We start from the raw sequence: 25,741 nt of genomic DNA, 5'->3' as shown, positions 1-25,741 counted from the left end.
GTACAGAATCAGGAGGCAAATACAGAGTCCATGACCGAGCAGAGTTTGGCAACAGGAAATCAGAAATAGCAAGGTACAAGCAGGCAGAAGGTCATAACAAATAATACAATTCAATGTTCCTAATGCTAAGGTGTGAACGCCTTGATCATCAACACCTTTGGAAACTATGCTAGAACAAAGTACAGACAAGGCCTGAGTGCTACCACATAGTGATCGCAACGCCAGACACCAGAGAAATGACCAGCACCCAGTATATATACATCAGCGCTTCCAGCGCCTCCCCTAAGTGCTGGACCAATGAAAGGTGGTGGAAATGTCAGCTGACCAGCTTGGTCAGCTGACCTTCTTCTGGCTGTCATATAAACTCTGCCTCTCAGCGCGCGCACGCGTCATTCTGAACCTGTGTGGACTATCAGTCCCAGCCACACCAGTCACTCTTTGCAATGTCTCTGCTGGCCTGCACGCGGGGTGAGACGCACCGCTATCTGCACATGCGGTGGCCTCCCCGCGCCTGGTCAGACTGTCAGTAGCAGGCCTGTGCGCGCAAACCGCCGCGTCAGACGCGGAAACAGCCGCCTCATCCTGCGGCTTTTCCGCGTTTCTTCACAAGCTTTTTCTGCCTTAACCCGAATGAAGAGCCGCTAGAGTGTCTGCGCAGGATCGCAGTAGGTAAATATTTACTTAGCTGCAATTCGGGGGGGTCCCGGCAAAACAACAGAGGGATGGAGGAGGAGGGAGGAAGTATTGTTAGGATCCAGAGGCTTCTCCCTCCCAAGGTAAGAATCCCCAAGAGGTTGTTTTTTTTAAATACAGATATTTGATACAGCTGTATAATGTGGGTATTGAACATGAAGTATGCATATACAGTATTTAGAGTTTGTGTTGCTGGATGTTTGATTGCACTGTGCGTATCTTTGGCCCAACACTGGCTGGATAGTGTGCTGGTTAAGGGCTCGGCCTCTGATACAGCAGACTTAGCTTTTCCTGCTCAGTATGCCAGTACCTATTCAGTAAAGAGACCTTGGGCAAGACTCCCTAACACTACTACTGCTTACAGAGAGCATCCTAGTGGCTGCAGCTCAAATGCTTTAAGTCTGCCAGGAGTAAAGTGCAGATATCAATGTTATTTGTCTCGTCATGACTATAGTCTGTTTTGTATTTGTTGAGATGAGAAGCTGGTATTATATAAATAAAAAACAATATATAAATCCAAAATAATACTAACAAGTTTAAATACACTCTCAACACAAACGGACAGTATCCAGGTACAAATCACTCTTTCTCTCTCTGTGTCCTCCATGAATCTGTGCTGCAGAGTCTGACCTGACCCACATTTCATTAGTGCTGCGCAATCACTTCCTCCCGCCCATCCCCAGACTGGACTGAGCCAGTATGGAAGAAACCATCCAGTGTGAGCACAGGGGGGAGGCAGAGGCTGCAGACAGCATAGAACATGTCTTGCCTGTGTTGTGCAACCCATGGCCCTGCACTGCTCTGTACACTCATAGGTCTGTGTCAGCCTGTACACAATGGCCCCCTACTTCACCAGAGGCTGAATGTGAATCATACTCAGGATATTTAGCAGGGAACATAGCATGAACTAACACTCACTAGCTTCGCACTTCACCAGCTGCGGACACAAAGAGACATTTGTACATCCAAAGCAGCTGATGGGAAAAACAAGGAGGAAGTCAGCAGCCTCTGATATGACAAAGGTCGCCATCGTGTGACTGTCACTGCTATAGTAATAAGTGAGCTGCGGGGCGAATTATGTAACGAGTCACAATAAACGTTCACATGTAGCTAATGCTCCAGCTGCAATTCCCAGCCTTGCATGGGGGATTAGGCAATAGGCCAGGCTGGATCTTCCCAGGGTAAGATGACTATATTCCCTGAGAAACCGTCTTCATCATCTGCTTCTCTCCAACCATTCATACTCTCCAGGGATGCTCGGAAGTACCGATTTCTGAATCCGTAGAAATTTCCGATTTCCACCAATGCCGAATCTTTCCAAGGAGTCTTTTTTTGGTCATTTTTTGCACTCTCTGATTGGCTAAATACCGTACTGTACTGGCGTATAAGGTGACTGGGCGTATAAGACGACCATCCAACTTTTCCTCTTAAAATATAGAGTTTGGGGTATACTCGCCATATAAGAATACACCTGTGTGAGCGAGCATGCCTGGTGCAAGGCAGAATTGTGGTCCTCGTACTTATGCTGCAGTTATCCGGTAGATTGCATTCTCCACTTAATAGCTCCTTGCGCGCAGCCACTCACCTCTTCCTGGGTCACCTGACTGGTGACGTGTGCGGTGAGATATAATTACTTCTATCCTTTATGATTTAAAATTAAGTTATATCCTGGCCGCCTCCTACACGTCTTTTTAGCTATAGTCCAACCCTTCGGGGTAGTATTTTGTACACCAGGGCTTTTCACCCGGTGGTACGCAGCTGGCCAGGTGGTACGTGCCGGGTCGGTGCCAGCACCGCTCTCCACAGCCTGCCCGCCCTTCCTCCCTCTCCGTCAGACCTATAGATCACCCCGGGACCCGAGCAGCACATAGTTACTTTGCACTTTAGATGCAGAAGTGACGTCACTTCCTGGATTTGAAGCGATTTGCGCGGCTGCTGGGTGCCGCTTGGGTCCCGTGCTGATCTGCAGGTCTTATGGTCGCCGTGCTGATCTGGAGGTCTGATGGTCGCCGTGCTGATCTTCAGGTCTGATGGTCGCCGTGCTGATCTGCAGGTCTGATGGTCGCCGTGCTGATCTGCAGGTCTGATGGTCGCCGAGCTGATCTGCCGGTCTGATGGTCGCCGTGCTGATCTGCAGGTCTGATGATCGCCGTGCTGATCTGCAGGTCTGATGGTCGCCGTGCTGATCTGGAGGTCTGATGGTCGCCGTGCTGATCTGGAGGTCTGATGGTCGCCGTGCTGATGTGCAGGTCTGATGGTTGCCGTGCTGATCTGCAGGTCTGATGGTCGCCGTGCTGATCTGCAGGTCTGATGATCATCATGCTGATCTGCAGGTCTGATGATCGCCGTGCTGATCTGCAGGTCTGATGGTCGCCGTGCTGATCTGCAGGTCTGATGATCGCCGTGCTGATCTGCAGGTCTGATGGTCGCCGTGCTGATCTGCAGGTCTGATGGTCGCCGTGCTGATCTGGAGGTCTGATGGTCGCCGTGCTGATCTGCAGGTCTGATGGTCGCCGTGCTGATCTGCAGGTCTGATGGTCGCCGTGCTGATCTGCAGGTCTGATGGTCGCCGTGCTGATCTGCAGGTCTGATGGTCGCCGTGCTGATCTGCAGGTCTGATGGTCGCCGTGCTGATCTGCAGGTCTGATGGTCGCCGTGCTGATCTGCAGGTCTGATGGTCGCCGTGCTGTTCTGCAGGTCTGATGGTCGCCGTGCTGATCTGCAAGTCTGATGGTCGCCATGCTGATCTGCAGGTCTGATGGTCGCCGTGCTGATCTGCAGGTCTGATGGTCGCCGTGCTGATCTGCAGGTCTGATGGTCGCCGTGCTGATCTGCAGGTCTGATGGTCGCCGTGCTGATCTGCAGGTCTGATGGTCGCCGTGCTGATCTGGAAGTCTGATGGTCGCCGTGCTGATCTGCAGGTCTTATGATCGCCGTGCTGATCTGCAGGTCTGATAGTCGCCGTGCGGATCTGCATGTCTGATGGTCGCCGTGCTGATCTGCAGGTCTGATGATCGCCGTGCTGATCTGCAGGTCTGATGGTCGCCGTGCTGATCTGCAGGTCTGATGGTCGCCGTGCTAATATGGAGGTCTGATGGTCGCTGTGCTGATCTGCAGGTCTGATGGTCGCCGTGCTGATCTGGAGGTCTGATGGTCGCCGTGCTGATCTGCAGGTCTGATGGTCGCCGTGCTGATCTGCAGGTCTGAAGAGCCAGGTGAGCTACCAGTAGTGGGGGCAATTTTCTACCTATTCTATAGTAGCATACTACCTATAATGAGGGCAGCATATTACCTATATGGGGGCAACATACTACCTATAATGGGGCAGCACACTACTTATAATGGGGCAGCATATTACTTATATGGGGACAGCATAATACCTATATGGGGGCAGCATGCTACCTATACTGGGAACAGCATACTACCTATACTGGGGGCAATTTTGTACCTATGCTGGGGGCAGCACTACGTAATATGTTGGTGCTTTATAAATACAATAATAATAAGTGTGCACACTTTATCATTTTTTTCACTTATTGAGTTGTTGATATCTTGTAAAAACACTGGTGGTACTTGAAAATTTCATGCGATCAAAGTGGTACAATTTCTGAAAAGGTTGAAAAGCCCTGTTGTACACCTCGTGTCCAAATACCCTACACTGCACAGAATACTGCAGCCTGTACAGAACACTCCAGCATAAATTTGAGTGATTGACAGCAGCGCTCGCGCAGGCGCAGTAGAGGACGACCTTGCGAGGTCGGCCTCTGCACTGGCGAGGACGGGCCAGCGGCTGAGAGGGGCGCTGCGGCGTGGGAAATGTCGGCTGCAAAGGGGCTGGAGGAAGCCCCGGGTCAGTAGAACTTGCATAGCTTGATTTGGCTGACATTTCCTTTAACCACTTGAGGACCTAGCCTTTACGCCCCCCCCCCCCCCCTTAAGGACCAGCGCTGCTTTTTCAGATCTGTGCTGGGTGGGCTCTACAGCCCCCAGCACAGATCAAATGACAGGCAGAGCGACCAGACCGCCCCCCTTTTTTCCCCACTAGGGGGATGATGTGCTGGGGGGGTCTGATCGCTCCTGCATGCTGTGGGTGGCGGGGGGGCACCTCAAAGCCCCCTCCACCGCAGGATTCCCCCTCTCCTCCCTCCCTTCCCCGAGAGATCGGAGGCTGCACAGGAACGGATCTGTCCTGTGCAGCCTCTAACAGGCTTCCCGCTGTCATGTGACAGCGATCCCTGGCCGCTGATTGGCCGGGGATCGCTGATCTACTACAACGCTGCTACTGTAGCAGCGTTGTAAAAATGTAAACAATTACATTTAGCCTGCGAGCCGCGATCGGCGGCCCGCAGGCTAATCACGGAGCCCCCCGCCGTGAAATGACAGGAAACAGTTTCCTGATTAATTAGCCTGCAGCCGGCGACACAGAACTGCGTCGCTGGTCCTGCAGCTGCCACTTTGCCGACGCGCGGTATGAGTGCGCGGTCGGCAAGTGGTTAAGGTAGCCATACATCTAGCGATTCTAATTCAGACGACAAAGCAATCGACTTCAGTATGGTTGATCTAAAGTCGATTGACTAGTGACCCACACAGAACAAACGATATGCGATTCACCTTCACTAATCGATCTGACCGATGTTGTGTCTCCATGCTCTGAATGCACAAATCGATTCAGTGTCGATCGAATATGTAAACAGTAACCGATTCCTGTGCGATGGACCGATATCTTGCATCCTACTCGATCAACTAAGCTGGTCGATTCGACATGATATCAGACACTTTTCATTGACTGGGAATTCTAAAACACACTCGATTCCCTCTCGATCTTATAAAATGTTTAAATTAAATGGCCGATCATACAGCCAGATCACTAGATGTATGGTCACCTTTAGTCTCTTTACAGACTCATTTCTTTTATATTTGCAGTAGGTAAGCCTTGTCCTGTTGTGTGTCCTGTTTCTCTTCATTAGCACATGAGTGAGGAAGCTGTGCACTAACAATGGCCAGATGTGGAAGTGGGAAGCAGCCATTGTGTGGGGGTGCAGGCCTGACAGTAGATGGTCACACTATACTGTTGTATGCTAAGCTCTGGTCCCACCTCTTTGTCCTGAAGGTATTAGCCTCATTCATATTGGCAACACAGGAAAAAAGCTAGCACTGACTGCCACTCTCATGCTGGCCACACACTTATCAAAGTTATCTGACTGATTTGCAGGCAAATTCGATGAAATCTGTGGATTTATTTGCCGCTGGCTGAGTTAATTGACTGAATGTCTGATCCAGAGGCGGACATAAGGCTCATACACACGTCAGACTTTTCCAAACGTCCGGTCGTTTGGACGTCAAATCGGGCGTGTGCACAGTCGGTCGTTCAGCTGATAACGCTGGTTTTGACCGATCCGCCAAGCACATCAGTTACACAGGGGCTTCATGTCCTTTAGGGCCCATGCAATTGCACTACTTAGGGCCTAATTATTCTCTAGGCTTTCTCCATGTATCTCTCTCTGAAACTCAAGTTAAGGGCCTGTTCAGACTATATGCGTTCCTAGCCGTTTTCAGGGAATGCGTACGGGTACCAAAAACGCATAGAAACGGCTCCTAATGCTTTTGAATGGGCTAGTTCACATGTATGCGTATGAGACGCATGCGTTTCTCATCCGCATTGCTGCACGCAGTTCTGTGCGTCCACGCATAGAAACGGACGCAATGAAAGTCTATGGACGCGTATCAAAAACGCGTACTATTGCGTTTTTAGCGTCCGTTTCCCTCTGCGGTTCCCATAATTCTTTTTTTTCCCCTGGGTCACGTGTGTGTGCAAAACGCAATAGAATACGCATTAGAACGCAAGAAAAACGCATGCGTTTTTCTACTTGCGTTTCTTTGATTTTAAACGCATTCTTCATACGCAGATAGTCTGAACAGGCCCTAAGCGGTGGTAATAGCTTGTACCCCAGTCATATACAAGTTTAAAATGCATGCTACATTAATACAGTGCCTAGAGAATGTGACCTAAGTTCATGTACTTTTATCTTATTGGCATTGTTTGGATCCAACCATGATCTGTTATGACCACGCCCACTCACATGGGGCCAGCTTCATTTATTCTGCACAGGGGCCCATCGTTGGATTTGTCCACCACTGGTCTGATCGGCCATGTTGGAAAACCTCTGTGCAAGAAAGCAGGGCAGGGGCACTGGGAGATAAATAGCCTCAAAACATTGTCCTGCATCCAGCAGTACAATACTCGCAGTTTGATCAGTGCTCAATAGATTTCTGCTGAAATCTGTTGAAAAATGAGTTAGCCGTGTGGTGTAGGAAACATTCACCATCCAATCAAATTCAAATCTGATACGGATTGATCAGCGTGGTATATCAAACAACTGTCGATCCGTGTAGAAGACTAGCATTACAAGATTACGTATCTAGTTTCTTATTGTTCAGATATGTGATAAATATGTATGCGCTTATACAACGATACACTGATCTGGTGTCATGTAACATAGTATCATACAGTAGTTAGTTTGGTTGAAAAAATACATCTGTCCATCAAGTTCAACCAGATAGAAAAAAAACTCTCCTGAACCCTAAGATATCGCAGTGTATCCAGGGGAAGGTGAATAACCTTACAAGGCCTGGGCCAATTAGCCTTAAAAGCAGGGCTGTGGAATCAGAGTCGAACAGTCAGAGCAATTTTGGGTACCTGGAGTCGGTGGTTTCAATAAACTGAGGAGTCTGATGATTTTTGTTCCAATTCCTCAGCCCTGGTGTTAGACTAAGGAGTTGGAGCAAATTTGAGTACTTTGAGTCGGAGGTTTCATAAAATGAGGAGTTGGAGTCAGATGATTTTTGTACCAACAGCACAGCAAGTAATCACGTCACCCCTACCCGTACATACGCTATTGGTATACACACGTGCTATATGCTACAGTATTTAAAGTGGACCTGAACTCTTGCACAGGACAGAAGGAAACCAGAGAGAAATGCACCCTGTATGCATTTAGAGTGATTAGCCTGTCTAATTCCCCCTCATCTGTTACTAAGCACAAGTTGTAATTTGATCTCTCCTGTGTCAGCTGACTGCCACAGCATGTAGACTCATCTGAAAACACAGGGTGTTAGCAATAAGTCTGCGTTCATGAGGCAGGAAGTAGAAACACTGCAGATTTATATCAGATGTAACAAAGAAATGTCCTTCTTTAAAGGTATACGTCCAGGCAAAACAAAAATCCACTTACCTGGGGCTTCCTCCAGCCCCTGGCAGCCGTCCTGTGCTCTCGCCGCAGCTCCAGTGGCACCCGGTCTTCTCCGCTGAAGAAGTCGACCTCGCCAGGTCAGCTTCTTGTGTGCTTCACCGCCGCGGGTCACGTGGTAGCACTGATGTAATCAGGGGTGTACTGCGCAGGAGCAGTAGACCTGCGACTGTGCAGTACGGTCCTGATGACGTCAGCGCCCATCGCTACCAGGAGCCACCGGAGCTGCGGCGAGGGCACAGGACAGCTGCCAGGGGCTGTAGGTAGCCCTAGGTAAGTGGATTTTTATTCTGCCTGGACGTATCCGGGAATTAGACCAGAATGAGATCTACTTACCTGGGGCTTCCTCCAGCCCCTGGAAGGCTATGTGACCCTCACCGCAGCTCCGCTCTCCTACGTTGCAGACTCCGACCCGGCGAGGTCGGTATCTTCTGCACCTGCGCATGGCCGCACTTACATGGCTGGGACAGTTGTGCGCCTGTACACAATGCACCAGCTACGCGAGCACGATCGGCGCAGAAGATACCAGGTTGGTGTCTGCAATGGAGGAAACCCCAGGAGACGGGCTGGGAGCAGAGCTGCAGTGAGGGACACATAGCCTTCCAGGGGCTGGAGGAAGCCCCAGGTAAGTAGATCTCATCTGGTCTAATTCCCTGATAGTTCCTGTAAATAACAACTGTAAAGAGACAGAAATGGAGGCTGCCATATTTATTTCCTTTTAAGCGATACCAGTTGCCTGGCAATCCTGCTGATCCTCTGCCTCTAATACTTTTAGCCATAGACCCTGAACAAGCATGCAGCAGATCAGGTGTCTCTGGTATTATTGTCAGATCTGACAAGATTAGCCACATGCTTGTTTCTGGTGTGATTCAGTCACTACTGAAGGCAAATAGACCAGCAAGGCTGCCAGGCAACTGGTACTTTTTAACAGGAAATAAATGTCAGCCTTCACATTCCTCTCACTTCAGTTGTCCTTTAAAGGTTATTTTTGCTATTGCGTATCTTTTAGAGGAAGTTCTGAGTTCAGGCCCGCTTATTTACATCCACAAGTAATATTGTATGGGGAAAAGTGCAATACAGTAAGCACTGTGTATGTAGCCCCCTCCTTACTCACCACCCCCCTCCCTCAGGAGAGAGAATGCCGGGCTGCACCACGTGCTCCGCTCTGCAGAGGACAGCCGGGATTGGCTGAGGCCGCTCTCTATTGTTCTGCATGAGCCCTGCAGCGCCGAATGCGTTCTCTGATCTCCCCCCGCAGTGGGCGGCGGAATGGTACGCTCTGAAGGCTGAAGAGGAACCGCCGGGCTCCGCCCCTCTCACTGCGGCACGGAGATCCAAGTCAGAAGCTGCGCAGCTCTTCAGTAACACCCGAAGACGCAACCATGGCGACCAACGGTACGTGCGCACGGCGCTAACCTGGCGGGGAGGGAGGCTCCGTCAGCCCCTCGCTCTGGGGTCGCACGTGGCGGCCGGTCAGAGCCGCACAGGGCGGGCTGTAGAGAGGGGGAGGGCGGGTTATATTCTGCTTTATGCGCTTTATTATATTCTGTGTAAAGTATGGTGGTTTTTATTGGGCGCCGGTCCTCTTTGTCTTCATTGATCGGCGGCGGCCATTTTGTGCCGCGAGCCGGTGTTCTGCCATTCTGCAGTCTGCTGGGCGTGGCCTGGTTGTCGAGGCAACACGCTGCGTAGAGGCGCCGACCATGGATTTTGCCTGAGGCTGTTGCTAGGCGAAGGCTGATCCCTAAGCGGCTTGTAATGCTGACTTATGCGCCTTAAAAAATGGACCAATCCCATCCTGCCATGGTGGAGGAATTTGATTGGTCCATTTTCAAGCTATGTTTGAAATGAGTGATCCTGAATTTGGGAATTATTTGAATCTTATTGAACATCACTATATAAGGATTTAAAAGTATTTAAAAGAGAAGTTTGTAAATAGGGGGGAGGGGGGTTGTTTCCTTAGCTACGTGTGTGGCCCAGCCACTGTATTGGTTGCCACATGTAGTCCATCATGTGATTACACCTTCAGGCTGGGGAGCTTTGGGTACAGAAGGACTCCAATTCAGAATTCAAATGAAGTATAATGACTTCAGGTGTGACCACAGGCAGCGGGGAGTTACTTTGCCCAGAAGTCTACGGGGACTTCAGTGTTCTATAATACACCATTGGCGTAATGAAACCGGTGTTCCATGACTCGCTACCGCGCTTCCTCCTTCCGGCCTGAGTGGAAGTGCAATAGTGAGTCATGAAATGCTTATGATGCAGAAGTCACCAAAGAATGCTGGGTGTTAACTCCCTGCTGCCTGTGGTCACACCTGAAGTAATTATACTTGATTTGAATTCCGAATTCGTGTTTTTCTGGACTGGAAAGCCCATCCCTGGTGACCTGAGCGAGTCCACAAGGTCCTTCGCTCATTGGGAAGTGTGTGTTGCTGGATCAGGCTGTGAGCAATCTATTTGAATGAAGTTGCAGATAATATCCAGCTGTAGGGAGAATGGTGGGATATTCTCTCCCTTCCCACACTGAAAAACAGATAAAACGCCCCTACGCTAGTACAAATTGAATGCGAGTTATGTATTCAATAAAAAAGGTCTGATTAACGCTCAGAAGCAGATCTTTGGCCAAGGTGTTACATCTTATGGTATATGCAGCTTTTAAATTCTTGTGTGTGGCTGGTAACTTCCGGGCATTAAAAATCCTAAAACTACTTACCCCCTAAAGGTATCTGAGCATCTTTATATTAAACTAGCACCCCTCCCCAGAGGTTAGTGAATGTTGTGAGCCATTGGGGGCACCAAGCATGAGTCACGGGTCTGCTCCCTAACCTGTGGTTCTCTTTGTTTTACTGCTGCAGTCCCAGTGTAATGGCTGTTCCTGCTGCCTTCTTCATTGAGTAACACAGATGTTCAGTGGGAGATTTAATAATTCCCCCCCCCCCCCCCCCCCCCCCAAATATCTCTGCAGCTACACAGCCTACACTCCTTCCATTTTCAGGGTAGAGGGGACCCTCCGAACTACCTCTGCCAAATTGCAGTCCCTGAGCCCCGCTGGTTCACAAGATAGATTACAGAAAGAGGCAGAGGGGTAGTTATGTGGGTTCCCTCCTTACCCTGAAAATTTGGGCCGTGTAGGAGATGTGGCTGCAGAGATATTTGTGGGGTTCAGAGCTAGAGCATCATTGAATATGAAATGTTGCCGCACAGGGTCGCACTGCGCAGTATGGGCAGCGTGAATGTGCAGGCAGCACGATCAGACACACCGGGCACTACGATACATACCAGGAGATGTAGTCATTAATGCACCATTCTTTCAATGCCCTGCACCATTTATTAGCCCCCCTTAGCAGGAGGTTTGTGTGGAACTGAAATCCGTTTCCTAACAGAGCACAGGCAATGACTTAAAAGGGATGGTTCAGGGACTGTATAAAAAAAAAAAAAAATCCAAATCCACTTACCTGGGGCATCCTCCAGCCCGTGGCAGGCAGGAGGTGCCCTTGGCGCCACTCCCGGGGGTCTCCGGTGGCGAGCCAGGCCGGCTGCCAGGTCGGGCTTCTTCTGCACTCCAAAGTGCGTGTCACTCGTGCGCCCTGACTTCATCGGACGTCCTCCGGGCTGTACTGCGCTACTGCGCAGGCTCCGAGCTACTCAGAAGACGGAGCCGACGCTACTCACTGAGCATTGCAATAGGAGTGATTCCTATTGTAGTCTATGGAGGCGCCGGCTGCGCCCAAATCTAGCAGCGCTGAAAAGCACTGCTCCGCCGCCCGCTCGATCCCTGCCGGCGGACAATGGCAGGGAATTGAGCGTTGATAAGTGCCAGCGGGGATGAGCGGCAATCGATACGGCGGCTAATTGGCCGCCGGATCGACCCTTGTATTCCCAGCATTAGATTTTTGTAGATTTTCTGTAATTAGATAATTTTCTGTAAAGTACTGGTAGAGACTGGTCATTATCTCTGGTGCATTGTCTTCTGGTTATCTCCTGCTGAGTAGAACAATGCCTAATTGCTAGGCAGATAGAGGGTTAGATAATTTCCAATATGTTGGACTTTATCTATCTGGCAGGAAAATCTTACAGAAAATTGTATGGTGTGTACTAGGTACATAAATTCAACTTTACGCTACAGAGGAAATGTTAGCTACCAGGGTCTACAGTAAGCACAGTGTTCTCCCTGGAAATTATTTCCAGCCGGGTGGCATGAAAAAGTAGCCGGGTGGGGCGATATGAGAGAATGCAGGGCGGGTGGTTCTGTGCGCAACTCTGCTCGCAGCATAGGAGGAGGTGAGCTGATAACAGCCAGATGCTCACCAAAACTGAATCCTGGTTACCATATTAATCGGTCTTGTGATGTACAGTAGGCAATGGGGTGCTAGTCTACTTTAGGAGACCAAGCAGGAAGACTCATAGGGAGCAGTACTCCAGTCAGTACTCTATTATAGCACAGGGTTGTGATAGGCCAAATAGTGTGTATTAGGCCTGAAAGATAAATCGAATTTAAATCGAAATCGTGATCACCAAGATCATAATTTCGGAATCGTCAAAGCGGCAATTATCGCGATCACATCATTTTCACATGGGGGAATTTGAAGAAGTGTGCTTGGCAAAACTCCAGGTTCCTGTATGTCACATGACATACAGGAAGTATTCCGTGCATTAGAAGCTATGTCCAGAACTGATGCAGCTTGGGGGACAGAGGAGGCACAGAGACACAGAGAGAAAAGGCGGGCACAGAGACACAAAGGGGGCAAGAGAGAGACCCAGAGGAGGCATGAAGAGGCAAAGGGGGCACAAAGAGAGACAGGAGGGAACAACTAGGCAAAGAGGGGGAACAAAGCTTGTTTGAAAGGAAACCGTGCATCGAATCGAAATCGCAATTTCAGACAGAAATCGCTCAATTCAATTTTTTCCTAAAATCGTTCAGGCCTAGTGTGTATGTAGTTTACTACAACCTATTGGAAACATTGCAGCTCTAGAGGGTGCTGTTTGCCCAATCACATTAGCTGAATTCCGCTATGCGGTTTCATGCTACATCCCCCAAAGTAGACTAGCGCTAATAGTGGGGCTCCTGTATTTGGTGATGAGCTGATTATGTTTAATAGTCTGAACGTTCTTTGTTTGTTTGTTTTTCCAGAGTACTCCCAATCTGCATCTCAGGGGTACGGGAACTACCCTTCCCAGCCTGCACAGAGCTACTCCCAACAGGGTGGCCAGTCATACGGCCAGCAGGGCTACAGCAGCTATGGGCAGTCTGCAGGATCCTCTTCCTATGGACAGAGTGGAGGTTACAGCTCGTCCTATGGCCAGGAGCAGGGCTGTGAGTATCTGACTTTTGTTTTGTGTTCATTGAGCTTTGCATGACGCAAGTGCCCCATTCATCGCTGTGTGATGTGTACTGGTTTCCCATTAATGGACTACACACTTCCAACTCCTCAATGCCTTCCATTACAAATAGGAAGGCTGTAGCAACTGCTAGATATATCAAACACTGAAGCGCCCTCCTCATTGACTCCACATGAAATGCAGAGTTGCATGTTAAAGTACAAACATTTTCATACTGTACATTCTATAAAGGAATCTGAGGATGCTGTCGCATATGCTAGGCCCCCTGTGAGAAATGTGCTTTTTTTCTGTGGGAGAGTTTGCATAGAATTTTAGCGCTTACAGTTAGTAAAAGGGAATGTATATATAGTTGTCACTCTGGAGCTCTTGACTTAGAAACGTGTAGTTGTAGGAGAGCAGTGCTTAGGTCTGGACACTAGATCTGTGATGGATATCAATTTGTCTTCACAGTTAGATGTAGATTCTGGTCTTTGCTCAGTATTTAGTAGTGGTACAGCATTGTCAGCACTATAACATGTGTTCCCTTTCTTCCCAGCTGGTTATGGCTCCCAGTCTTCTCAGAGCTATGGCTCTAGTGGCTATGGCGGTGGCTCACAGTCTTCTCAGACTCCTTATGGTGGCAGCGGAGGAGGGCAGCAGCAATCATCCCAGTCGTCCTATTCCAGCTACTCCCAGCAGCCTCCATCCAGCAGCAGCACCGGCAGGTAAGTGCTTCTTAGTGGAGATTTATATTGGAACCTCCAGTCAGAGGTTACTGCTGGATTTATCATATTCAAAAGGCGATTGATGACCAATTGCAAGTGCATGACACTAGAGCTGGGGTGTTTAATTTCGGCCCACTTTGTACTTGAGTTTAAACACTAGGACTAAGTTGTGGGCTAACCTCAATGTCTAGTGGCAAGTCCTCTTTTGTCCAATGGCCCCCTCACTTATTAAGTTTCCTGATGTCTAATGGCCCCCTCCTCTATACAGTTCCCTGTTGTCTAGTGCCTGCACTCCCCACCCCTATACAGTTCCCTGGTGTCTGCTTTCATCTTTCATGCCCCATATGGCCTCCCTGTGGATCTGGAGTGGGCCAAACATAATACAAATTGGGGAAACCACTTGAGGGCCAACTTAGTCTGCGGGCCAGTTTTGGCCAACACGCCAGAGTTTGACATGTATGTACTAGAGGCAACGCATCAGCACAGACGTCTGGCAACTGACATTAAGAGAATGAAGACGGCAGCCTCCATACTCCTTTTACTTCAGGTTCCATTTAATCAAAGAATGAGCTAGAAGAAGTGCACTCTTTAATGTTTTTTTAGGATTTTATTTTTCCCAACATGGGATTAAACTTTGCTCTGAATATTGCCTGTATTTCTATGCTAACGAAACCATTATATAACCTGGAATTCTAACCATTCTTCGCTGAATCAGATTGAATTGGTGAAACTTTAAACAGCTATACATTTGTAATTTGTCTGTTTTCTTGCAGCAGTTACGGTAGTGGCTCTCAGTCTTCTTCCTACCAGCAACAGCAGCAGGGCAGCAGCTATGGGCAGCAGTCCAGTGGTGGTGGTGGCGGCGGAGGATATGGAGGTCAGCAGGGTGGTGGATACGGTGGCCAGTCCAGCAGCTATGGAGGAGGACAGCAGAGTCAGAGCAGCAGCTACGGTGGTCAGCAGGGCAGCTACGGCAGCCAGCAATCCAGCTACAGCTCCCCACAGAGCTACGGCGGGCAACAGTCCCAGTATGGCGGCGGTGGATGTAAGTTGGCATTCGTTTTTACCTGAGTTGGAAGTGGAGTCCATGACACAACCTAACAAAGCTTTAATTTCTACAGCTGGAGGCTACAACCAGGACTCTCCCAACATGAGTGGTGGTGGTGGCGGCTCTGAGGGTGGCTATGGTGGACCAGACAGCAGAGGCAGAGGCCGTGGTGGTGGATTCGGTGGATTCGGAGGTGGCCGCGGAGGCTTTGACAGAGGCGGGAGAGGAGGTCGCGGCGGAAGAGGTGGTAGCATGGGGTAAGTCTCTGACCATGGGCAGTGTGTGTGGGCGGAGCTTGGCTGTCTGTAGTCGCTGCGTGACGGAGACTGTATGAGGAGAGAATTCATATTATCCAGGAGAATGGAAAAAAAACACCTGATAACCAGTGTTTGACAACTGATTCCTAAGCACTGACAACTCTGACCTGTGGCTGTAAAGAGAGGAATGAGGTTTCACACTGCCTTTAAAAGGGTGACTTAAATGTCTGTACAAGGCTGATCCACCGCTTTAGAGGTCTGAAACAAAGTACAAGTGGCCAGCCTTATCTTGCCTGACGGAAAAACGTAGCATTTTTATAAGGTTGCAATGAGTTCGCAGTTAGCGATTAAAGGTTTTATCTTCAACAACTTTAATTTTCTATAAGGCACTTTCTTTGTGTCAGCCTTATTGGAACGTGTAGGCAGGGAATTTGGGTCTACTGGTACATGTTCTCTTTCGAGGTATGGTTCTAACCAAAACGGTCAACTCTACCAAACGGCTCAGTGTTCTGCACTAGGTTTAAATAAAGAAAAAACAAATGGTTGGTGATATTGCATAAAAACAGAAATGTCCTGTGACTGGTAGATGAGTTCACGGTTTACTCTTAATACTTATCAAGTGAATATAGATCTGGTATAATCTACTGGTGGTCTCAGTGGATAAGTGGTGTTGAAAACGGAACTATAGAGAAATCCAACGTGGTAAAAGGTTGGCTTAGATAAGTCTGCTTTTATTAAAATATTCAGATAAAAAAAGGTTGATCAGAATATGAAACATCTGACTTAGACGGGTGCTTGAAGTGTGTAAAAATTGGATTTGGAATCTGTTGGGTTTTGTATGTAATATTTGGGGTCTGTGTGTAATTGGAGCATCTGTGTAATTGGTGTGCCTGATGTATTTTGTGGTCTGTACTATTGAGGGATCTGTATGACTATTGCATGGGGTGGGAGGTGGGATCTGTGCGAGTCACTGCCAGTTAGGGGGGAGGGGGTTGCTGAAAGGAGAGCATGCACAGCATTAGGTAAGTATGGTTGAGCAGCAGAGAGATGGGAATGCAACTGCCAATCATGTTTGCTGTGTTGCTCTGCTTTTATGTTAACAAATTCTGCATTTTATGTGCTACAGGTTTTCAAGGTCTCTTCAGCTTTCACACTTAGCTTTATCAAGCGCGATATATGTATCATTTATACAGCTGTCTTTAAGACTTTTAGTACAGCCCATTCTGTGCGCCAATCAGTCTCTCATTTCACACTTAAGCTGGGTCACTCACAGCTCTACGCAAACCTACGTTATACAAACCAGAGTGAGTCTCAAAACCTTAAGGTGTTTGCACGATTGTGAGAGAAGTATGTTTAAATAAAGCTCTACAGGTCAAAACCTAGGAAAAAAAACAACCAAAAGCCGCACAAGGCTGAAGGTGTAAAACAGATGTCCTGATTTTTCTTTACAAACAAGACGCAAGTGTGTTAGTTGTTCAGAGTACTAGACAAATGTGTGTGACGGAGTAAAGAAATCTTCTGTGTAGCTTCGGGAATCAAAAAACAAAAACCTTCAATTTCTCCTAATTGTCTTCTTCTCAGCGGTGGTGATCGGGGAGGATTCAGTAAATTTGGTGGTAAGTGAAGAGTTAAAAAAAAAAATCTCCAACCGAAATTCTTGTACTGTTCATTTTTTTGTTTTTTTATTTTGCGGTCATTCATGTTGATGGGGGCTAGGCAGGCTTCATCCTACTGTCAGTGCAACTAGCACCTGTAAATTTACCTTGAGTCATATTTATCGTTGGTTAAATTTTTTTTTAAAAAACAGTCCCTTCTACTGCACTATACTGCTTGTGGTTGAAGCCTACAGCCAGTCGCTGGGATCTGGTTAACACTGGGGGCCTATGGATATATTGGTGTGTGTATATATTATATGCATGTACAGAAGGGAAACTGTTCAACTTAAGTATTAAAACCAAAAATAAGAAACATTAAGGTGTTATAAAAAAAAAGAGGTGTATCAATCAACAAAAATGGTGTCTGGGTCCTTGGTTAACAGGTATACAACGTAAAACCTCATTGTGTGATCATAAACAACTGGATCAATGGGTGTTAGGTTTATAAGAGGTGTTCATATATTTCTTTTATTTTAAAAAAGTTTCTGGTGGAAGTACGAAATGGATGTATTGTAGAACTAAAGGAAGGGTGTAAACATTGGGGGTGAATGGTGTGTAATAGATGTGAACATCCATGGTGTATATCATTACAAATGGCTCACGGTGTGCGTTCATAGTGTGTATTAGGGGTACAGCGCTTAACTCTTATGTGAAACCTATATGCACGGTCAGATGTCTGCTCCTGTGAGGGCCTGTTCTGGGCCTGGTAAAAAAGGCTCGGTAGGGTTAATGTTAGCTTGACTGAGAAGTCACCATGTGGTGCTGAGGCACTGAGAATGGGTAGTCTGAACGTTCATGTTGGGTGTCTTGAATGATGGGAGGGGTGTGAGGGCGGGGTTGAGCACATGGTCTGCTGCCAACATGTCTAACACCAAGCTTGTCTCTGCTCTTCCCAAAGGACCACGTGAAGGTGGACCACGTGAAGGCGGACCTCCCAGAAACGAGATGGGTGAGTATTAAGGAGCGTTAGATGTTTCAGCTGATTTCGCTTGTCAGTAAGCGACTTAACCAGACCCGGATGACTAACCATTTGTTTAACTTTTAACAGCCGAACAACAAGACAACTCTGACAACAACACAATCTTTGTACAAGGCCTAGGCGAGAATGTCACAGTGGAATCAGTCGCTGACTACTTCAAGCAGATCGGAATTATTAAGGTCAGCCTATTCTGAGTTTGAAATGGATGTTAAATGTTTCTGCAAGAACTTGGACTTGAGGGTGGGTTTCCACTGGGGTGCCGCATCCATTTATGACCCTGCCAAATCGCACCTAAATAGCTGACGATTCTAATGTGTTCTATGAAAGAAAGCAGCTGGCACAATTTGGGGGCAGTGGAAACAGGCCCTTAAAGCGGAATATAACCCTGCATTTCAACTTTGCTCTAAAACATTTACAGCATATTATATGCAACCAGCATTTTTTTTTTTTTTACTAGACCAGCATTGGAAGGGTTAAACACAGAGGTTTAAAGTTGCGTGGAGAGATATGCAGAAGTTCAGATAGATACATTTAACTAAATAGAATGTAACAATTGATAAATGTTACACACTCTTTGGCTGTCCTCCAGCTCCTTCGGCCTTGTTCACATCTGCTACGCTGAAAAACGTGTGAAAGCGCGTGGTAAAAACCGCACACGCTTTAGTGCGCGTTTCTGTGCGTTGCACTACCTGCGGACCGAGCGAGTGCGACTCTACGTCGGGCAGGGGGCGCTGCGGTCCTGACCAGACGTAAGCTCTACGTTCCATTGACCGCGCGCCCCCTGCCCATCCCCGTCGCTCGGTCCGCTCTGCTCCCGCCGCTCGTTGCTGCCCTGCCGCCTCTATGACGGCAGAGCACTGTGAGCCGGGCAGGAGCCGTTTTCATTGGCTCCTGGCCCTGTCATTCATGTAAGCCGCTCTCATTGGCTTACATGGAGTGACAGGGTCAGGAGCCAATGAAAGCGGCTCCTGACCGGCGCACAGCGCTCTGCCGTCATAGCGACGGCAGAGGGGAGAGAGCGGCGTGTTCGTCGGGAGCGGCGGATCATTGCGGCGATTTACGGGACCAGCACCCTCTGGTCCTTAAGGGGGCAGAGGGTGCTGGTCCAGAAAGGGTTAAAGCACATTTTGCTTGTTGTACCAGCAGCAGTTGTCAATCAAACTTTGTTTTTGTATGTAAATGTATTTTTTTCTCCAATTAGGGGTAAAAAACGCATGCGCTTCTATGCGCTAAAAAAGCGCACCCATTCACTTGCATTGATGTGCGCTTTCCAGCTCAACGCACAGAAATGCATCAGCGCAGCGCATAGATGTGAACCAGTTACATTTAGTTACATGGGAAAGTAAATACCTTGCTGATCGCATAGGGCAGTGCGCTGTAAAAAGCGCACAGAAACGGCCCTGATGTGAATGAGGCCTTAGTCAGAGAGTGAGTCACATTACACACTTAGTTACATTTATGTAAACAAAATGTATCTATGTAAGCTTCTGATGCATCTGCAGTTCTGTCCAGGAACTTTAAAGCTCTGTGTAACCCTTCCAATGCTGGTTGCATATAATATACTGTAAATGTTTTAGAGCAAAGTTGAAATGCAGGGTTATATTCCGCTTTAAGACTGGTTTGTTCGGTAATATGGGAAGCTGCTTGGTCACTACCTGTAAAGCCACTATTCAGTTTTTGCCAGGTGTAGTTTTCAGGACTGGAGGTGAAACCCATTTGTGTACATCGGATTCACCTGTCTGAAGCGGTGTCCACCTACTATGACTATAGGTTGAAGTTGTGCACCATGCAGTTGCACGTCACAGCAGCTGAATGGTGGAGGGTCTTAAGTGTTCTCCCCAGGCTTTTATCCGGGTGCTACACCTGGCTAATGAGCACCCGGCTGTCATCAGCTCACTTCCTCTGCTGTAAGCAGAGAAGTGCTGACCCTGCATTCTCTCATCTCACCCCACCTACGTTTTCATGCCACCCACCTGGAAAAAAAATTCTGGGGAGAGCACTGGGTCTTTAAAGAGGATCTGTATTGGGGAAAAAATGCCCGTAGGGGGTACGCTCCTCGGGAGGGGGGGGGGAAGACTCTAGATCATATTGAGGCTTTCCCCGTCGTCCTCCGTCCCACGGCGGCAGCGATGGAGCTCCCCGAATGGCGGGGATGTAAATATTTACCTTTCCAGTGCAGTAGCGACTCTCTGCCCGGAAATAGCCAATCCCAGTCGGGTCCGCTCTACTGCACAGGCGGAAGTCTCCTGCGCAGTAGATCAGACCCAACTGAGATCAGCTATTTCTGAGCGGAGAGCTGCAAGAGCACCCCCCGCTGGAAGAGGGAAAGGTAAATATTGCACAGCCTGACACATTGTCGGCTGTGCAATCCATGGGCAGAGTGAGACTGCTGTGGGACGGGGGAAGCCTCGATAGGATCCAAGAGTCTTCCCCCTGCCGAGGTGACTACCCCCCATGGGCATTTTTTCAATACAGTCTCTTTAAAGGGGCCCTGTGAGCCTATCCGTGTATATGAATGCACCACTATGACTGCTGTTGTGGTTTCTTTACCCATACTTAATTTAGCAAACTGCCCGGCCTTTTTGCCAAGTCTCTCCTCTTCTGAGTCATGCTGTCCGCTTTGTGTGCACACAAGGCTCCCTCCGGAAACTGCACTGAACATGCAAAGTAGCTGCTGTATATAGGAGACCAAGCTAGCATAATAATCTGAAGGGAAGTCTGTTCAGAGTCTGGGGATGCAGCTGTGCTATGTTCAAACTTAGTAGCGTTCATACTCTCCTAGGTGGCTCCTATACAATATAGGATAACAAACTTAAGTTATCATCATTGAAATAGAACACTTTGACAAGAATCCTTATGTAAACATATATAACTGTAGTTACATAAAAAATGCATAAATTACATAGAAAAGGTAATCAGCATTCACATAAACCGGAAGAAGCGGCTGCTAGGGACTGGAGGAAGCCCCGGGTAAGTAGGTTTCCATTTATTTTGCAGCTCAGACATTCCTTTTGAATACAAGTCCTTTGGTTAAGTCTTCATACTTTGTGTAGTACCTATACCTGACTACTGCTGTGTGATTTGGGTAGCTTTCATTTTAATTTCTTTTGTACTAGAATCATGTAATTTTTCACTGGTTACTTAACTCTTCATGGGTTCGGTGCTTGGCGTTACCATGAACAAGTATTTAGACTGAGGTCAAAACGTACTTTGCAGGTTTTCTAGGTCAGGGACGATGTAGTTCTGTTTTCAGAAGATCATTAATGGCTCCCTCAATCTTTCACATTTGTGGGAATGTAGAATAATGGGGATTGACTCTAAACCTTACAGTATTCTTTTCTATTCAATAGACAAACAAGAAGACTGGGCAGCCCATGATAAACCTGTACACAGACCGGGAAACTGGCAAGCTGAAGGGTGAAGCAACAGTGTCCTTTGATGATCCTCCTTCTGCCAAGGCCGCCATTGATTGGTTTGATGGTGAGTGTCTGTGTGATATATAGATATGTGGTACATTAGCTAATGCTAGGAAGTTGTAGGAAGGTGGTCCTCAAACTACGGCCCTTGGGCTGAATTTGGCCCTCCGAGGTTTTTTTAACTGGCCCCCAAATACAAGATTTATAACTTATAGATGTGGCCCACAGCACCATTAAATATCGGCGGCCCACATATAGAATAGCAGTGCTGGCACCACCCATCCACATACTGTAGAAGCCAGCGAGCAGTCATTCACTGGCTTCCAATCCAATTCTGCATCAGGTGACACTGCTGGACGGCAGGTTGTCACCTGAGTATGCTTCACTGTCTGGTGCACAAATACGTTCTTCGGACGCCGCATGACTGAATGGCAGCTGCTGGGAGTTCTCCTCCGGGTCTGATTGGGGGAATCAATACCTAGATTCAATGTAATATCTCAACATTTTATGTATGTTCTGGCCCCCCAAGCAGTCTGAAGTATGTTGACCCGGCCTTTGACCAAAAATGTTTGGGGACCCCTGTTTTTGTCTAAATTTTCCTGTATTCTATGGCTGCTGTAATATATTTCCACTTTCTCCTGCAGGCAAAGACTTCTCCGGGAATCCCATTAAAGTCTCCTTTGCAACACGCAGAGCTGACTTTACCAGCCGCGGAGGTGGAAACAATAGAGGCAGAGGAGGTCGTGGAGGTGAGTTTTAATTCTGTGGGCATTTTTTCTAGAAGCACACAAACAAGGGTAGCTATATATCTTTTGTACTCGGCCAGCTCCGGTCTTAAAGCAGGTCTCTACTCAACCTATGCCAATCGGCGTGCAAGTGATCACTTGATTCATGTTCTCAACCTTTAAGCAATGGAACTCCAAAGTCTTTCTTCTGGGCTGGGCTTGACAAATTGTACCACTCATACCTTTATATAAATGAGCTTTACTAGCATAGCTGTAATAAAGAAGGCAGAGTCCTTTGAGTGGTGTTGAAACCGTGCTCAATTGCTGTGGAAATTGATTTGCTGCGTCGATCAGATGGGAAGTTGTATCGTGTGTATCAGCCATCACATAAATATTTTCACTCTTAAAGATCAATTTTTAAGATTTTTTTTTTTGGGGGGGGGGTTTAAAAATGAGCAGTTTGTGACGTCACAGCTTATCTTTCTCTGTCTGTTAGGACCAATGGGCCGTGGAGGTTTTGGTGATGGCGGCAGCCCCCGTGGTGGAACCAGCAGCCCCCGTGGTGGCGGTGGTGGTGGATTCCCCAGTGGTGGTGGTGGACAGCAGAGAGCTGGAGATTGGAAATGTCCCAACCCGTAAGTGTTCTATTATCTGATAGCAAGCAATTATGTAACTTCTCATGTATTTTGTTCCCTCATAGAATGCTCTCTTCTCCCCTGTAGAACCTGTGATAACATGAACTTCTCCTGGAGGAATGAGTGCAACCAATGCAAAGCTCCCAAACCTGATGGACCTGGAAGCCCAGGAGGCTCTCATATGGGTGGTGAGTGTTACCTGGCCATAGATAAAGTAGCTTTCTATGGCTGAGATCTAAATGCTATGGCTGCTTTAATGTCTTCCTTCTTTTCAGGTGGAGGAGGTGGTTTTGGTGAAGAGAGAAGAGGAGGCGGTGGTGGACGAGGTGGCTTTGGTGATCGTGGTGGCTTCAGAGGAAGGGGTGGTGACAGAGGTGGATTCCGTGGTGGCAGAGGAGGTGAACGTGGTGGATTTGGACCAGGCAAAATGGATTCCAGGTGAGATTCGTTTTTACAGTGACACGTAGCATTTCCTCCATCCTATTGTATGGCATAGAAAATGTATAATGCCATCTCCAGAAATGTCACCATTAATTATGGAGTGTTTCAGTTGAAGCAATAGTACAGGCATGCAAAAGTGTTGCTGCTACTGCATGGGAAAATGATTTGACTGCAATGCCTGATTTAAACTTTCTGCTGCTTTTTTGCAGCGGTGTTCTCCTGAATAAAAATTTAAGAAAAATAGTTACTTGTATAGCATTCTATCACTTTTTACTCCTCTTTCCCCCCCATACCCCACCACCCATTTTAAAGGATAATGTCTCCCCTTTGGAAATCTGGTGGAAGGCCAATATCGTTAGCTTTCATGTGTACTATGCCGTGTGTTGGTGGTTCCTGAGCTTAGTGGGTGTTGAAAAAGGGGTGCCCACTGCTGCTGGCTGCCAACTGCACACTCACCTGGCAACCTGAGTTTCCGGCACGAAGCCCAGCGAGGAGGCGGGGATTTTAATGTTCAATGTTTTATATCGAAGTACACATAGAATAAAAAATGACCAAGCAAAGCAAGGACTGAGCCCACAGCCCAGCGAGCAGGTAATAATTCTAGTAAAGTGGGGAGTATCACTTTGAAAGGAGTGAACACCCCGAGACGGGAACTATTGGTTTCCAAAGTGGAGTCTTTCCAAAGATATGTAGACTTCCAAAGCGGAGTAAATATTTTTAAAATGGGGAACAGTCAAATATGGTGATGGTATAAAACGTACCAAAAATAAACAGTCCACAAAATGCAAAACTGTCAGATATCAGGTGCATGTTTTCATCTAGCATCAGGTCATTTGAGTGCAGTAAATCAGCAATATTGATGATTTGAAGGTTCCTAAAGGGCACTGAACCCCTGCCCTCTGCTTTAGGTTTCCACTACTGCCATCTCTCTGACACACAGGCACTTTTGCATGCAGATGAAGCATCTGAATCCTCATTGCCGTGCACAGCTGTGGGGATTCGGACCAGAATTCTGAAGCAATGCTTCAGAATATTATTCATGCAGCACAGATTTGGAAGCAGCCCATTGATTTCAATAATCTGATATTCCTGATCTGCTTTCGCTCACGTGAAATCTAGCACAAACATTCCCAGTGGAAATGAGCCTTGGGCAGAACTTCCTCTTCCTTCCGTGGCTTATGCTATCATTTCTTCCCATAACTCTCAGTAGCCCGGACAACGATGTAATCACGGTTTTATCTCTTCCCTATCTTGTTCCTTGGCTGCAATCCCTCCTAAGGCTGGTCATACGTGAAGATATGGCTGACACCAGGAAGGCTTTGTACATCATTGCTACTACATTTATTTTAAGACACACCCCAATTGTGAGCACGGGGCTGCACTTGTACATGACTGAGCATGGTCATGAGAATCTATCCAACACGCTTATTGTTCAGAGGGGTCCTGCACAGCAGTGGCCATGCATCAAGGTGGCTCAGGAAGTTTCTGGACCATCCAAAAGCTTCCATCAACAGATTAGCTTATGATTTTAAGTTACCAGTTTCCATATAACAAATAATTTGTACATAACCACTATAAGGTATTGCAATAATGTGAGTTGTACAGCAGATGTTTTTGTAGCGTACAAAGGGAGGAGAGGTGAAGCCAAAGTAAATAAGTGGTAGCATAACAAGGTACTTATCACTGCTTGCGTGTAACCTGTTCTTCCTTCTCTTCCAGGGGTGACCACAGACAGGACAGGCGGGAGCGGCCCTACTAGCTGTGATGCATGTCGTTTCTATGGTTATTTTTTTTTTTAGTTTAATTTTATACATATTGAGCTGTATCCTATGGATTCCTCTGAAACGTTCTATGTACTTTGTATTACCTCCGCACTGCGCTATGTATTTTACCTGTCTTTGTAAAGTATTTGCCATTAAACTGAACTTGTGTGTACATTTCCATACACGGCTGCCTTTTTTTTTTACCCTTTTTCTTGGTGTGCATAAACTGTACATTGTGTGACCTGTAAAGCCATGCAAGTTGTGTAGTGGATACTCACTGTGTCTCATACATCAGAGAATAACCGCTACAGGAAACTCACCACACTGGTAAACCTTCACAGCAGTGTCTTGCTCGTAAGATCAGAAATTCCAATCTTAAAGGGAACCTGAAGTGAGGGATATGGATTTTAATTGCCAGTTGCCTGACTGTTCTGCAAATTTCTTTGGCTGCTGTAGTCTGAATCACACACGTGGCCATTCTTGTCACACATCTGATCTGCATGCTTCAGTCTATGCCTAAATGTATGAGAAACAGGATCAACTGGACTACCAGGCAACATTCCATCCTCCATATCCCTCACACCAGGTTCTTAACTGACTGAAGTTATATGATGTCGCCTTCATGCAGCTTTCACACTGCCTTTTGTATGCCATATCCATCTTTACAGCAGTAATTGACAGCTACATTCCCTGATACACTGATCCATCCTATCAGGGTAATGGGAGAGGTCACGTGAAAAGCCACTGATTCGGTCAGAGGTTACCCAGGACCTACTACAGACCAGGGTTGCAGCGCAGGGTCCCTTTGCTTTTGTAAGGGTTTGTTCCTCCTGTGCAC

General features: G+C 47.5%; 2 protein-coding genes across 2 annotated transcripts in view; one reads left to right on the top strand and one right to left on the bottom strand.

The window, feature by feature from the left end:
* LOC137524274 (up-regulator of cell proliferation-like) overlaps positions 1 to 9,226 on the bottom strand; it is a 42,766-nt gene extending 33,540 nt beyond the window's left edge. The window contains exon 1 of the mRNA XM_068243951.1: positions 9,055 to 9,226. The gene's annotated coding sequence lies outside the window, so the exon portion shown is untranslated. The remainder of the gene's footprint in view (positions 1 to 9,054) is intronic.
* FUS (FUS RNA binding protein) lies at positions 9,215 to 25,085 on the top strand. Its single transcript, XM_068243952.1, has 14 exons — positions 9,215 to 9,335; positions 13,072 to 13,254; positions 13,816 to 13,984; positions 14,758 to 15,029; positions 15,106 to 15,289; positions 16,871 to 16,905; positions 17,843 to 17,893; positions 17,993 to 18,102; positions 21,274 to 21,403; positions 21,984 to 22,088; positions 22,561 to 22,699; positions 22,787 to 22,887; positions 22,975 to 23,137; positions 24,860 to 25,085. The coding sequence occupies exons 1-14, from the start codon at positions 9,323 to 9,325 to the stop codon at positions 24,897 to 24,899; spliced, it is 1,695 nt and encodes a 564-aa protein (XP_068100053.1). The 5' UTR covers positions 9,215 to 9,322; the 3' UTR covers positions 24,900 to 25,085.
* The last annotated feature ends 656 nt before the right edge of the window (positions 25,086 to 25,741 follow it).

This window comes from Hyperolius riggenbachi, chromosome 7 (genome assembly GCF_040937935.1).
Source record: "Hyperolius riggenbachi isolate aHypRig1 chromosome 7, aHypRig1.pri, whole genome shotgun sequence".
Taxonomy (NCBI): domain Eukaryota; kingdom Metazoa; phylum Chordata; class Amphibia; order Anura; family Hyperoliidae; genus Hyperolius; species Hyperolius riggenbachi.
Note: the sequence above shows the minus strand (reverse complement) of the source record. Positions and strands in the feature narration are given on the sequence as shown.